Source organism: Penaeus vannamei, chromosome 4 (assembly GCF_042767895.1).
Source record: "Penaeus vannamei isolate JL-2024 chromosome 4, ASM4276789v1, whole genome shotgun sequence".
Taxonomy (NCBI): domain Eukaryota; kingdom Metazoa; phylum Arthropoda; class Malacostraca; order Decapoda; family Penaeidae; genus Penaeus; species Penaeus vannamei.
The window spans coordinates 809,946-825,379 of record NC_091552.1 but is presented as its reverse complement, the minus strand read 5'-3'; the positions used below and the strand labels follow the sequence as shown (position 1 = coordinate 825,379).

Sequence of the window (15,434 nt, the reverse complement as noted above, 5' to 3'; positions counted from 1 at the left end):
CTTCTATCATTTATTCTACCTTATTCCGTCATCTCCTTTCCCTGCAACCAATCTTCTCGTCCATTCTTTCTCCTTAATCTATTCATTTTATTATTATCATAAAAATCTTTTCTTTATTATCATTATTATTATAATTTTTTTTCTCTATTATTATTATTATTTTCTTTTTTTAATCTTTTCTTTATTGTCATTATTATTTTCTTTTTTATTTTCTTTATTATCATTATTATCTTATTTTTTAAATATTTTCATTATCATTATTTTTTTTTTGTGTGTGTGGGGGGGGGTATGGTGCCACGGTCCCTTACACTTGGCCCTTTACAATGGCACTGTGCCACGCTTGCAATTGTGTCCTATCCCTTACATCCTTCCATCCTTCCAATCCTGTTTGGTTTTCTAATCTTCCCATAAAATAGATAAATAAATTATATGAATGAATAGTATTGATGATGTTAAAGCTGAGGATAATGATGGTAATGACAATGGTAATTATATTGCTACTTGCTATAATCATAATGGTATTAATAGTAATGATAATAAAAACAATGGTATTCATAGTAATGATAATAACAATAATAGCACTAATATAACGATAATTTATTATCATAATACCATTAATGGTAATAACCGCATTTAACCGCAAGAACTTTAATAACAATAATAACGAGAGAGAGAGAGAGAGAGAGAGAGAGAGAGAGAGAGAGAGAGAGAGAGAGAGAGAGAGAGATAGAGATAGAGATAGAGATACAGATAGAGATAGATAGAGAGAGAGAGAGAGAGAGAGAAAGAAAGAAAGAAAGAAAGAAAGAAAGAAAGAAAGAAAGAGAGGAAGAAAGAAATAAAGAGAAAGCTGTGCATCTCCTACCTCTCTACCTAGTTGTTATTAACGTAAGGTAAAGTGAGGTAACAAGGTAAGGTAAGATAAGGAAAGGCAAGACTAGGATTAGGGTTAGGTTAGGATAATTTAGATTTGGCCAAAGTTAGGCTAGAATCAGTTATAAAAGAGTTAGCTTAGGGATAAGCTAGGGCTAGAAAAGGTTAGATCAGGGTTAGGATAAGTTAGGTTAGCTCTCTCTTCTCCTTTCCTTCTCTCTACCCTCTGGTTTTATGTTTATCTCCTTTTTGTTTCTTTTTCCTTTTTCTTCTTCTTCACTTGATTATATCCCTTCGTTTTCCCTCATATCATTAGTTTCTTTCTCTATCTTCTTTATCGTTATTTCATCTTATTTACAATTTTCGTTCATCAGTTTTTCAATCTATTTTTTCTTAAAATTACTTCACTTGTTTGTGTTTAATATTCCGTTACCTTTTTTCTCTTGACTCTCCCCCCCCCTCTCTCTATCTCCTTCCATTCTCTCTCCCTCTCCCCCTTCTCTCCTTCTCCCTCTCCCCCTCTCCCACTCCTCTTCCTCTCCTCTCTCTCTCTCTCGTTCTTCCACTCCCTCTCCTTCTCCTTCTCTCTTTCCCTCTCCCCCTTTCTCTCCTTCTCCCTCTTCCTCTCCCTCTCTCACTCGTTCTTCCACTCCCTCTCCTTCTCCTTCTCTCTCTCCCTCTCCTTTCCCTCTCCCCCTTTCTCTCCTTCTCCCTCTACCACTCTCTCTCTCCATCTCTCCTTTCCCTCTCCCTCCCTCACTCTAGCTCTCCCACTCCCACTCCCCCTCTCTCTCCTACTCCCACCCCCCACTCTCCCTCTCCCTCTCCCTCTCCCCTCCCTCCCTCTCCTCCTCCCTATCCCCCTCCCACTCCCCCTCCCTCTCCCCCCTTCCTAACCCCCCCCTCTCTCTCCCTATTCATCTAGCGACCTCCCGCCTCCCCCTTTTTTGAAACCGAAATCTCGACCTTCCTTCCATAGAAGCGAGTCGGCGAAGAACCTTGATGATGATGATAATGATGATGATGATGGTGATGATAATGATGATGAAGACGATGATGATGATGATGGTGATGATAATGATGATGAAGACGATGATGATGATGATGGTGATGATAATGATGATGAAGACGATGATGATGATAATGATGGTGATGATAATGATGATGATGATAATGATGATGATGATGATGATGATGATGAAGAAGACGACGATGATGATGATGATGATGATGATAATGAAGATGATGATGATAATGATGATGAAGACGACGATGATAATGATGGTGATGATGATGATAATGATGATGATGATAATGATGGTGATGATAATGATGATGATGATAATGATGATGATGATGATGATGATGATGATGAAGAAGACGACGATGATGATGATGATGATGATGATAATGAAGATGATGATGATAATGATGATGAAGACGACGATGATAATGATGGTGATGATGATGATAATGATGATGATGATAATGAAGACGATGATGATGATGATGATGATGATGATGATGATGATAATGATGATGATGATAATGATGATGATGATGATAATGAAGATGATGATGATAATGAAGATGATGATGATAATGAAGATGATGATGATAATGATAATGATGATAATGAAGACGATGATGATGATAATGAAGACGATGATAATGAAGACAATGAAGACGATGATGATAATGATAATGATGATGATATAATGATAATAAAAGCAAAAGGGACACGGAGGAGGGGGAGGAAAAGTAGTTAAATAATGAGAGTCGCTTCGGAACCGCCGGCAGCCCGCGCGGTCTTGCTTTGCGCTGTTCTTATCTGGGTTGTTCCTCTATTCGCTTTTTCTCATTATTTTCTTATTCTTATATACGCTTATTCTTTTATTTTCTTATTCTTATATACGCTTATTCTTTTCTTTCTTATTCGCTTATTCTTTTATTTCTTATTCGCTTATTTTTATTTTCTTATTCTTTTATTTCTTATTCACTTATTCCTATTATTTTTTTATTCTTTTATTCTCTTAATTGTTTTATTTTCTTATTCTTTTATTCTCTTCATTCTTTTATTTTCTTATTCTTTTAATTGCTTATTCTTTTATTTTCTTATTCTTTTATGCTTTTATTCTCTTATTCGCTTATCCTTTTATTTTCTTTTTCTTTTATTCGCTTATCCTTTTCTTTTCTTTTTCTTTTATTCGCTTATTTGTTTATTTATATGTTTTTATTCCTTTATTCTCATTCTTTTATTCTCTTATTCTTTTGTTCTTTTATCCTTTTACTCTTATTTTTTCATTCTTTAATTTTTTTCATTATCATACTGTTTAATTATAGCCTTCTGTTCCCCTCTTTTATCTTTTTTTTCTCTCTCTCCCCTTTCATTTTATTCTTTAATTCCCCTTCTTTTAAACCCCTTGTTTTTTTATTTTGTTTTTGTTTTTTTCCTTTTTTCTTCGTCCTCTCCCTCGCTTATTACTTTTTATCACGCATTTCCTTAGATTACTTGCATAAAGAATGTGCCTTACCCTTTATCTTTTTATATCAGCTGTTCCAAATTTATTCCATTATCTTTACCTTTTTTTTCTTTCTTTCTTTTTAGCTCTCCTCCATTTCCTTCTTTTCTTTTCGTTTCTTTTCTTTCTGATTCTTTTTCGCTTTCTATTTTTTTAGCATCTTCTCTAGTCGTTAATTTTCCTATGTCTTCTCTTTATAGAATCCCTTTAATTGTCTATTCTTCCATGCCTTTCCTTTATCGAATTATTTTCATCCTCCTTGTCGTCTCTGCTTTCGAATCTTTTGAACTATTTATTCTTAAATACTTTTATTCTATCTCTCTCCCTTTCTTGCTCTCTCTCTCTTTCTCTCGCTCTCTCTCTCTTTCTCTTTCTCTCTGTCTCTCTCTCTCTGTCTCTCTCTCTCTCTCTCTCTGTCTGTCTCTCTCTCTCTCTCTGTCTGTCTCTCTCTCTCTCTCTCTCTCTCTCTCTCCCTCTCCCTCTCCTCTCCCTCTCCCTCTCCCTCTCCCTCTCCCTCTCCCTCTCCCTCTCCCTCTCCCTCTCCCTCTCCCTCCCCCCTTCTCTCTCTCTCTCTCCCTCTTTTTCTCTTCGTCTCTCTGTTTAAATCTTTTACAGTTGCATATTCTTCCATGCCTTTACTTTATCGAAATCTATTATTCTCCCATTCTTCTCTTTATCGATTCCGTCTAATCTTCCATTCCTCTATGTCTTCTCTTTATCGATTCTTTCTAATCTTCCATTATTCTTTGCCTTCTATTTATTGATCCCTTTTAATCTTCCATTTTCTACGTCCGTTCTTAATCCTTCTAATCATCCATTCCTCTATGTTTTCTCTTGATCGATTACGTTTCATTCACCAATCTCTTACTCAACCGTCTCTCCCTGTTCTCTTTTCGTTATTTTCCTCTGCGTTGTCCTTCCCACCCTCCTTCTCTCTTCTGCTTCTAGTTACACATTTCTTTCTGTCTCTCTTTTCTCTTTTCCTTCTAGCTTCTTGCTTCCCTTCTAATTTCCTTCTTCTCTTCTCTCCCTCTCTTCCTCCTTTTCCAGTCTCCTTCCTGGCATCTCTCTCCCCTTCTCTTGCCTCCTCTCTTTCTTCCTTCTCCTGGCTCCTCCCCAGCCTCTCCTACTTCCCCTGTGTACTATTCCTTTTCCTCCTTCCTCTCCCTCCTCTCCTTTCCTTCCTAGCAACCCTTCTCCCGCTTCCTCTTCCTCTTCCTCCTCCCACCTCCTTTCCTGCCTCTCCCCTCCTCTCCCATACCTCTTCTCCCTCTCCCTCCTCCTCTGCCTTTCCCTCCGCTCTCCCTTCTCTCCCTCCTCCCCTCTTCTTCCCAGCCTCGCCATCCCCTCCCCCCACCCTCTCCTCCCTCCCTCCCCTCCCCCCGCCCCGCCCCTCCTCCCCACCTCCTCTCCCTCCTCCCCTCTCCCCGCCCCGCCCCTCCTCCCCGGCTCTCGACGCGAGGGCAGATATGTTATCCCTATCGCTTTTCTATGTAAATATTCGGAATAATCTAGGTAGATGAGGGACGTCGGGAGGGCCGGCACGAGGGGGGCGGCGCCGCGGCCGACCGGGGCAGCAATCGTCTTACGGTCGCCTTATTGCGGCCGAGACGAGCGCGGCGCCGAACGACACCTTTTAGCACCGGCCATTCCGTCCGCGCTCTCTGTACGGCCAGCCACGGTCAGGTCATTTGGCCGGTCAAAGGTCGGGGGGTCATCAGGGCTGATTCTTATCTTCCGGAGCCAATACTCCGCTGATGGAATCGAGGGTCTACTCATACAAGGCAATTTGGGGCCGGTCGCGTCTTCCCTTAATTCTTCCGTGTTTGTCTCTCCCTTTCGGTGCTTGGCGGCGCGAGCGGCGAGGGACGACCCACTGGCGCTCACCGACGGGGCTCCGCGGGTAATAAACGCCTGGACTTTTTTGCAGTTAATGGCCCAGGCGTGTAATGGTGGGATTGGAGGGCATTCTGAATGATCGATGGCCAAGATAACTCGGACGGCCGTAGTAACACGCGGGGAACGGTCGGTGAGCCTCGTCGCCAAACGGATCCCGTGAAATGGGCACAAGGTTGGAGGGATGAAAAGTGCCTTCCGTCGTCAGCCTCTCTCTCTCTTGACTCTTGACTCTTCTCTCTCTCTCTCTCCCTCTCCCACTCCCACTCCCTCTCTCTCCCTCCCTCTCCCTCTCCCTCTCTCTCCCTCCCTCCCTCTCCCTCTCTCTCCCTCCCTCCCTCTCCCTCTCTCTCCCTCCCTCCCACTCCCACTCCCTCTCCCTCTCCTACTCCCACTCCCACTCCCACTCCCACTCCCACTCCCTCTCCCTCTCCCTCCCTCTCCTCCTCTCCCTCTCCCTCTCTCCCTCTCCCTCTCTTCAGGACGCAGGTGAAGCTGATTACCGGCTGCGCGAACTTGAGCTCCCGAAACCTAAGACTTGGAGCTGGAATCCGGTTTCCGAGAGAAGGTCGCTGCCGAAGGAACACCTCCTCAGGGCCCTGTGTGCGTTGGGGGTGGAAGACGGGGAGGGGAAGGGGGGGGGGTAAAGGGTGTGGGTGGGGTGTAAAGGGGGGGATGAGGGATGTGGAATGGAGGGGGGAGGAAGGGAGAAAGGAGATGGTGGGAGGAAGGGAGAAGGGAGATGTGATGGGAGGAGAAGGGAGATAAAAGGAGAAGAGGTATGTGGAAGACGAAAAAAGGGATCTTTAGCGAATGAGGAAAAGAAGAGATAAGGTACATAGCAAGAAGAGAGGATTGAAAAGAGAAGGATAGAGTAAGCAGAAGAGAAGACTATGAAACGAAAACGAAGGAAAGGAAATAGAAGAATAGGATTAGAGGAGAGAAGAAGAGAGAGAGAGAGGGACGACCGAGAGGGACTCCCAGATCGCCAGCGGCAGGAACCGACCCGAGGACACCCTCCCGCGTCGGGTTTTGCGTGACCGTCAATCTCGGTTCGGAAATGCGTCCCGTTGCCCGAAGAGGCTCATTAAACCTAAAGCGGCTCCGGTCCGGAAACAAAGGCATATGATTTTGTGAACTCGACCATCTTAGTTTTTCCTTTTTTTTTCTTTTTTTTTCTTATTTTTTTCCTTTTTTTATGATTTTGTGAACTCGGCCATCTTATTTTTTCCTTTTTTTTCTTTTTTTTCTTATTTTTTTTCTTTTTTTTAAGATTTCGTGAACTCGGCCATCTTATTTTTTTTTCTTTTTTTTCTTTTTTTTTTCTTTTTTTTAAGATTTCGTGAACTCGACCATCTTATTTTTTCCTTTTTTTTCTTTTTTTTTCTTTTTTTTTTCTTTTTTCTAAGATTTCGTGAACTCGGCCATCTTAAAAAGAATAGATAAGGTACATAGGAAGAAGAAATGAAGGAGAAGAGAAGGATAGAGTAAGCAGAAGAGAAGAAGAACAAGAGACGAAAACGAAGGAAAGGAAATAGAAGAATAGGATTAGAGGAGAGAAGAGAGAGAGGGGCGACCGAGAGGGACTCCCAGATCGCCAGCGGCAGGAACCGACCCGAGTACGCCCTCCCGCGTCGGGTTTTGCGTGGCCGTCAATCTCGGTTCGGAAATGCGTCCCGTTGCCCGAAGAGGCTCATTAAAGCTAAAGCGGCTCCGGTCCGGAAACAAAGGCATATCATTTTGTGAACTCGACCATCTTTTTTTTTTTTTCTTTTTTTCTTTTTTTTTTCTTTTTTTTAAGATTTCGTGAACTCGACCATCTTATTTTTTCTTTTTTTTCTTTTTTTTTCTTTTTTTTAAGATTTCGTGAACTCGACCATCTTATTTTTTTCTTTTTTTTTCTTTTTTTTTCTTTTTTTTTAAGATTTCGTGAACTCTGCCATCTTATTTTTTTCTTTTTTTTCTTTTTTTTCTTATTTTTTTTCTTTTTTTTTAAGATTTCGTGAACTCGACCATCTTATTTTTTCCTTTTTTTTCTTTTTTTTTCTTATTTTTTTCTTTTTTTTTTTAAGATTTCGTGAACTCGGCCATCTTAAAAAGAATAGATAAGGTACATAGGAAGAAGAAATGAAGGAGAAGAGAAGGATAGAGTAAGCAGAAGAGAAGACTATGAAACGAAAACGAAGGAAAGGAAATAGAAGAATAGGATTAGAGAAGAGAAGAGAGAGAGAGAGAGGGACGACCGAGAGGGACTCCCAGATCGCCAGCGGCAGGAACCGACCCGAGTACGCCCTCCCGCGTCGGGTTTTGCGTGGTCGTCAATCTCGGATCGGAAATGCGTCCCGTTGCCCGAAGAGGCTCATTAAAGCTAAAGCGGCTCCGGTCCGGAAACAAAGGCATATCATTTTGTGAACTCGACCATCTTTTTTTTTTTTTCTTTTTTTCTTTTTTTTTTTCTTTTTTTTAAGATTTCGTGAACTCGACCATCTTAGTTTTTCCTTTTTTTTCTTTTTTTTCTTTTTTTTCTTTTTTAAGATTTTGTGAACTCGGCCATCTTATTTTTTCCTTTTTTTTCTTTTTTTTTCTTATTTTTTTCCTTTTTTTTCTTATTTTTTTTCCTTTTTTTAAGATTTCGTGAACTCGGCCATCTTATTTTTTTCCTTTTTTTTTTCTTTTTTTTTCTTTTTTTTTTTTTTTTTTTTTAAGATTTCGTGAACTCGACCATCTTATTTTTTTCTTTTTTTTCTTTTTTTTTCTTTTTTTTAAGATTTCGTGAACTCGACCATCTTATTTTTTTCTTTTTTTTCTTTTTTTTTCTTATTTTTTTTCTTTTTTTTTAAGATTTCGTGAACTCGACCATCTTATTTTTTCCTTTTTTTTCTTTTTTTTTTCTTATTTTTTTCTTTTTTTTTTTAAGATTTCGTGAACTCGGCCATCTTAAAAAGAATAGATAAGGTACATAGGAAGAAGAAATGAAGGAGAAGAGAAGGATAGAGTAAGCAGAAGAGAAGACTATGAAACGAAAACGAAGGAAAGGAAATAGAAGAATAGGATTAGAGAAGAGAAGAGAGAGAGAGAGAGGGACGACCGAGAGGGACTCCCAGATCGCCAGCGGCAGGAACCGACCCGAGTACGCCCTCCCGCGTCGGGTTTTGCGTGACCGTCAATCTCGGTTCGGAAATGCGTCCCGTTGCCCGAAGAGGCTCATTAAAGCTAAAGCGGCTCCGGTCCGGAAACAAAGGCATATCATTTTGTGAACTCGGCCATCTTAGTTTTTTTTTTTCTTTTTTTTCTTATTTTTTCTTTTTTTTCTTTTTTTAATGATTTTGTGAACTCGACCATCTTATTTTTTTTTTTTTTTTTTTTTTTTTTTTTAAGATTTCGTGAACTCGGCATCTTATTTTTTTCCTTTTTTTTCTTTTATTTTCTTATTTTTTTGTCCTTTTTTTATGATTTTGTGAACTCGGCCATCTTATTTTTCCTTTTTTTTCTTTTTTTTTTCTTTTTTTTTTAAGATTTCGTGAACTCGGCCATCTTATTTTTTCCTTTTTTTTCTTTTTTTTTCTTTTTTTTAAGATTTCGTGAACTCGGCCATCTTATTTTTTTCCTTTTTTTTTTTTTTTTTCGTTTTTTTAAGATTTCGTGAACTCGGCCATCTTATTTTTTTCCTTTTTTTTCTTTTTTTTTTCTTTTTTTAAGATTTCGTGAACTCGGCCATCTTATTTTTTTCCTTTTTGTTCTTTTTTTTTTCTTTTTTTTAAGATTTCGTGAACTCGACCATCTTATTTTTTCCTTTTTTTCTTTTTTTTTTATTTTTTTTTTTAAGATTTCGTGAACTCGGCCATCTTATTTTTTCCTTTTTTTTCTTTTTTTTTCTTATTTTTTTTCTTTTTTTTAAATTTCGTGAACTCGACCATCTTATTTTTTCCTTTGTTTTCTTTTTTTTTTTCTTATTTTTTTTTCTTTTTTTAAAGATTTCGTGAACTCGGCCATCTTATTTTTTTCCTTTTTTTTCTTTTTTCTTATTTTTTTTTCTTTTTTTTAAGATTTCGTGAACTCGACCATCTTATTTTTTCCTTTTTTTTCTTTTTTTTTCTTATTTTTTTTTTCTTTTTTTTTTAAGATTTCGTGAACTCGGCCATCTTAAAAAGAATAGATAAGGTACATAGGAAGAAGAAATGAAGGAGAAGAGAAGGATAGAGTAAGCAGAAGAGAAGAACAAGAGACGAAAGCGAAGGAAAGGAAATAGAAGAATAGGATTAGAGGAGAGAAGAGAGAAGAGAAAGAGAGAGAGAGGGACGACCGAGAGGGACTCCCAGATCGCCAGCGGCAGGAACCGACCCGAGGACACCCTCCCGCGTCGGGTTTTGCGTGGCCGTCAATCTCGGTTCGGAAATGCGTCCCGTTGCCCGAAGAGGCTCATTAAAGCTAAAGCGGCTCCGGTCCGGAAACAAAGGCATATCATTTTGTGAACTCGACCATCTTAGTTTTTTTTCTTTTTTTTCTTTTTTTTTTCCTTTTTTTAAAGATTTCGTGAACTCGGCCATCTTATTTTTTTCCTTTTTTTTCTTTTTTTCTTATGATTTTGTGAACTCGACCATCTTATTTTTTTCCTTTTTTTCTTTTTTTTCTTATTTTTTTTCTTTTTTATTAAGATTTCGTGAACTCGGCCATCTTAAAAAGAATAGATAAGGTACATATGAAGAAGAAATGAAGGAGAAGAGAAGGATAGAGTAAGCAGAAGAGAAGACTATGAGACGAAAACGAAGGAAAGGAAATAGAAGAATAGGATTAGAGAAGAGAAGAGAGAAGAGAGAGAGGGACGACCGAGAGGGACTCCCAGATCGCCAGCGGCAGGAACCGACCCGAGTACACCCTCCCGCGTCGGGTTTTGCGTGACCGTCAATCTCGGATCGGAAATGCGTCCCGTTGCCCGAAGAGGCTCATTAAAGCTAAAGCGGCTCCGGTCCGGAAACAAAGGCATATCATTTTGTAAACTCGACCATCTTAGTTTTTCCTTTTTTTTCTTTTTTTTTTTTCTTTTTTTTAAGATTTCGTGAACTCGACCATCTTAGTTTTTCCTTTTTTTTTCTTTTTTTCTTTTTCTTTTTTTTAAGATTTCGTGAACTCGACCTTATCTTAGTTTTTTCCTTTTTTTTCTTTTTTTCTTTTTTTTAAGATTTCGTGAACTCGGCCATCTTTTTTCTTTTTTTTTTCTTTTTTTTTCTTTTTTTTTTAAGATTTCGTGAACTCGGCCATCTTATTTTTTCCTTTTTTTTCTTATTTTTTCTTATTTTTTTCTTTTTTTTTAAGATTTCGTGAACTCGGCCATCTTATTTTTTTCCTTTTTTTTCTTTTTTTTTCTTATTTTTTTTCTTTTTTTTTAGATTTCGTGAACTCGGCCATCTTATTTTTTTCCTTTTTTTTCTTTTTTTTTTCTTATTTTTTTCCTTTTTTTTAAGATTTCGTGAACTCGGCCATCTTAAAAAGAAGAGATAAGGTACATAGCAAGAAGAAATGAAGGACGAGAGAAGGATAGAGTAAGCAGAAGAGAAGAACAAGAGACGAAAACGAAGGAAAGGAAATAGAAGAATAGGATTAGAGGAGAGAAGAGAGAAGATAGAGAGGGACGACCGAGAGGGACTCCCAGATCGCCAGCGGCAGGAACCGACCCGAGTACACCCTCCCGCGTCGGGTTTTGCGTGACCGTCAATCTCGGTTCGGAAATGCGTCCCGTTGCCCGAAGAGGCTCATTAAAGCTAAAGCGGCTCCGGTCTGGAAACAAAGGCATATCATTTTGTGAACTCGACCATCTTAGTTTTTTTTTTTTTTTTCTTTTTTTTTCTTTTTTTTTTCTTTTTTTATGATTTTGTGAACTCGGGCCATCTTATTTTTCCTTTTTTTCTTTTTTTTTCTTATTTTTTTTTTCTTTTTTTTAAGATTTCGTGAACTCGGCCATCTTAGTTTTTCCTTTTTTTTCTTTTTTTTTCTTTTTTTTCTCTTTTTTTTTTAGATTTCGTGAACTCGGCCATCTTATTTTTTCCCTTTTTTTTCTTATTTTTTCCTTTTTTTCTTTTTTTAAAGATTTTGTGAACTCGACCATCTATTTCTTCCTTTTTTTTCTTTTTTCATATGATTTTGTGAACTCGACCATCTTATTTTTTTTCCTTTTTTTCATATAATTTCGTGAACTCGACCATCTATTTTTTCCTTTTTTTTTTCCTTTTTTTTTTTTTAAGGTTTCGTCAGGAGTTGATCTAATAAGAGCAGGTTGCCATAACCTGTGATTTACTCGTCCCTTACTTGACTCGGTGTCCTTTGATGGGTGAAGGATTATGCGGAAACACGGAGGTTAGAGAGAGAGAGAGAGAGAGAGAGAGAGAGAGAGAGAGAGAGAGAGAGAGAGAGAGAGAGAGAGAGAGAGAGAGAGAGAGAGAGAGAGAGAGAGAGGGGGAGAGAGGGGGAGAGGGAGAGAGAGAGGGGGAGGGAGGAGGAGAGAGAGAGAGAGAGAGAGAGAGAGAGAGAGAGTGAGAGAGGGGAGAAGGCGAGGGAGTGGGAGAGAGTGAGAGAGAGAGAGAGAGAGAGAGAGAGAGAGAGAGAGAGAGAGAGAGAAAGAAAGAGAGAGAGAGAGAGAGGGAGAGAGAGAAGAGACAAGAGAGAGAGAGAGAGAGAGAGAGAGAGAGAGAGAGAGAGAGAGAGAGAGAGAGACAGACAGACAGACAGACAGACAGACAGACAGACAGAAAGAGAGAGAGAGAGAAAGCAAGAGAGAGCGAGAGAGAAAGAAAAAAATGAAAGCGAAAAAAGAATAAAAAGAAAAAATGAAAGAAAGACAAAGAGAGAAAGAACGAAAAACAAGAGAGAGAGAAGACGAAAGCGAGAGAAAGCGAGAGAGAGAGCGAGAGCCTTTTCGGACGTGACCCCCCCCCCCCACCTCTGGCGAAACCGTGATCAACCGGCCGCCCATTGTGGGGGAACGCGGTTATTCGGGCGGATTCTTCCACGCCCACCCGTACTTTCTTGCCGGCCGCCCGTGCCTGCCTGTGGGGTCCTGGAGGGGGGGCTGTGGGAGGGCCGTGGGAGGCTGTGGGGTGGGGGGTTCCTGTGGGGCTGTGGGGTCCTAGGGGAGGAGGATGTGGGAGGCTGTGGGGTTCGGGGAGGGGGGGGGGCGTGGGGAGCTGGTGAATGGGCCGTGATGAGGTGGGAGGGACTACGCAAGCCGGCAGGGAGAGGGGGGGGGGGGTATTGGGAGAGGGGGAGGGGTTGGGAGGCTAGAAATTCAAGGGGAAGGGAGGGGGGAAGGGGTAGGGTAAGGGAGGCTAGAAATTCAAGAGGAAGGGAGGGAGGGAAGGGGTAGGGTAAGGAGGCTAGAAATTCAAGGGGAAGAGGAGGGGAGGGGGTAGGGAGAGGGGAGGGGGTTGGGAGGCTAGAAATTCAAGAGGAAGGAAGGGGGTAGGGAGAGGGGAGGGGCGGAGGCTAGAAATTCAAGGGGAAGAGGAGAGGAGGGAAGGAGGGTAAGGGGAGGGAGAGAGGAGGGGTTTGGGGCTAGAAATTCAAGAGGAAGGGAGGAAGGCAGGGGGGGGGGAGCACGGACAGGGGGGGAGCACGGACAGGGGGGGAGCACGGACAGGGGGCGACAATGGCAATGACAGGAACGAGTGGAAATGCGACACCAACAATAAAAGAGGTGGGAAGAGGAAGTCCGGCGATAGGAGGTGAAAATGCAATAAATAATAACATTTCGAAAACTGTAATGGCGGCGCCTCATGGTGATAATGGTTGTGATGATAATAGAAACGAGATGAAAGATAATAATGGGAAGAAAACAGGAAGATAGGAAGAATGAAATATAATAATGGGAAAAAAAACAGGAAGATGGGAAGAATGAAATATAATAATGGGAAAAAAACAGGAAGATAGGAAGAATGAAATATAATAATGGGAAAAAAAACAGGAAGATAGGAAGAATGAAATATAATAATGGGAAAAAAAACAGGAAGATAGGAAGAATGAAATATAATAATGGGAAGAAACAGGAAGATAGGAAGAATGAAATATAATAATGGGAAAAAAACAGGAAGATAGGAAGAATGAAATATAATAATGGGAAGAAACAGGAAGATAGGAAGAATGAAATATAATAATGGGGAAAAAACAGGAAGATAGGAAGAATGAAATATAATAATGGGAAAAAAACAGGAAGATAGGAAGAATGAAATATAATAATGGGAAGAAACAGGAAGATAGGAAGAATGAAATATAATAATGGGAAGAAACAGGAAGATAGGAAGAATGAAATATAATAATGGGAAGAAACAGGAAGATAGGAAGAATGAAATATAATAATGGGAAAAAACAGGAAGATAGGAAGAATGAAATATAATAATGGGAAGAAACAGGAAGATAGGAAGAATGAAATATAATAATGGGAAGAAACAGGAAGATAGGAAGAATGAAATATAATAATGGGAAAAAAACAGGAAGATAGGAAGAATGAAATATAATAATGGGAAAAAAACAGGAAGATAGGAAGAATGAAATATAATAATGGGAAAAAAACAGGAAGATAGGAAGAATGAAATATAATAATGGGAAAAAAACAGGAAGATAGGAAGAATGAAATATAATAATGGAAAAAAAAACAGATAGGAAGAGAATAGCCCAACGAAAGGAGATTTAAACGTAGCAGGTTTTGATATCGGAAAAGTTAGGACATGAAAATACGATGATTTGGTGGTGATAGAGGTAGTGGCAATAATGATGGTGAGGATAATAGTGATGGTCGGGATAATGGTAGTGGGGATAATATTGGCGAGGGTAATGGTGGTGGTGATAATATTGGCGAGGATAATGGTGGTGATGATATTGGTGGGGATAATGGTGGTGGTGATAATATTGGTGAGGATAATGGTGGTGATGATATTGGTGGGGATAATGGTGATGCCGGGGATTATGAGGGTACGGATGATAATGGTGGTGAGGCTTACGGTGGTGGTGAAGGTAATGGTGTTGGTGAGGAGAATTGTGGTGGGTATAATGGTGGTTGTGAGGTAATGGTGGAGGTGATAATGGTAGTGGTGATGATACTGGTGGTGGGAATAATGATGTCGATGGTAAGACCGATGACGATGGAAATGGAGATTTAACAAAAAATCAAAGAAAAATAGAAAAAAGGTGAGAAACGGCTTAAAATCATGGCATAAAACAAAACAAAACAAAAAAAAACGTTTCCATTCATAACGTTTCCCAGTATGATCGGAATCCCTGTTCAATCCTGTCCCGAATCATACTCATAGCAATACCGGTAACAAAAGACACGATAACAACCTCAAATAACAACACCAAGCACAACTCAGACAAAAAAAAAAAAAAAAAAAAAAAAAAAAGCCAGGAAGGAACCCACTGAATTAATGGGAGAAAAAAGGCGGACCTTCTGCCTCACGAAACAGTCGACTTTTAATGGCTCTTTGTTGACCGTATATAATATAAATCTACCCATAACTCCCCCGGTTAACGATTACTAATCATCGGATGTTCTAGATAATATAAGACGGGACTTTTTTTTATCTACGTTATCAATCAGCATAATTAATCTACTGTGGCAAACGCACGCGGTTTATACTAGTCATAGAAGTCCCGTTTTATTTAATTTAATGGGGATAATATTGGTGGGGATAATTTTGGTGGGGATAATTTTGGGGGATAATGGTGGTGGGGATAATATTGGTGGTGGGGATAATGTTGGTGGTGAGGATAATGTTGGTAGGAATAATAATAGTGATGGGGATATTGGTGGTGAGGATAATATTGGTGGGGATACTGGTGGTGAGGATAATATTGGTGATGAGGATAAAATTGGTGGTGAGGATAATATTGGTGGTGAGGATAATATTGGTGGGGATAATGGTGCTGAGGATAATGTTGGTGAGGATAATATTGGTGGAGATAATGGTGGTGAGGATAATATTGGTGGGGATAATGATGGTGATTATTTTGACTAGGACCTACACCGTGGCTATTCATAACTACGGAGGCTCTGTTATCTAACACCATGACCTTAACACCCTTAACACCATATAAACAGTAGCTCGCACTGTAAACGGCCCTGCAACACCCCGAGCGCAATAAAAGCCCCGAAACCCC

At 39.8% G+C, this 15,434-nt stretch overlaps 3 protein-coding genes across 3 annotated transcripts in view; 2 read left to right on the top strand and 1 right to left on the bottom strand.

The window, feature by feature from the left end:
- LOC138861514 (uncharacterized) overlaps positions 1–14,437 on the top strand; it is a 28,427-nt gene extending 13,990 nt beyond the window's left edge. The window contains exon 5 of the mRNA XM_070121216.1: positions 14,035–14,437. Coding sequence (XP_069977317.1) covers positions 14,035–14,437 — 403 coding nt within the window. The remainder of the gene's footprint in view (positions 1–14,034) is intronic.
- Positions 1–15,434, bottom strand: part of LOC138860854 (glucose transporter type 1-like) — a gene marked incomplete in the record, with an annotated part of 557,530 nt that overhangs the window by 339,786 nt on the left and 202,310 nt on the right.
- Positions 14,945–15,292, top strand: LOC138861513 (aegyptin-like). Its single transcript, XM_070121203.1, has one exon. The coding sequence runs from the start codon at positions 14,945–14,947 to the stop codon at positions 15,290–15,292; it is 348 nt and encodes a 115-aa protein (XP_069977304.1).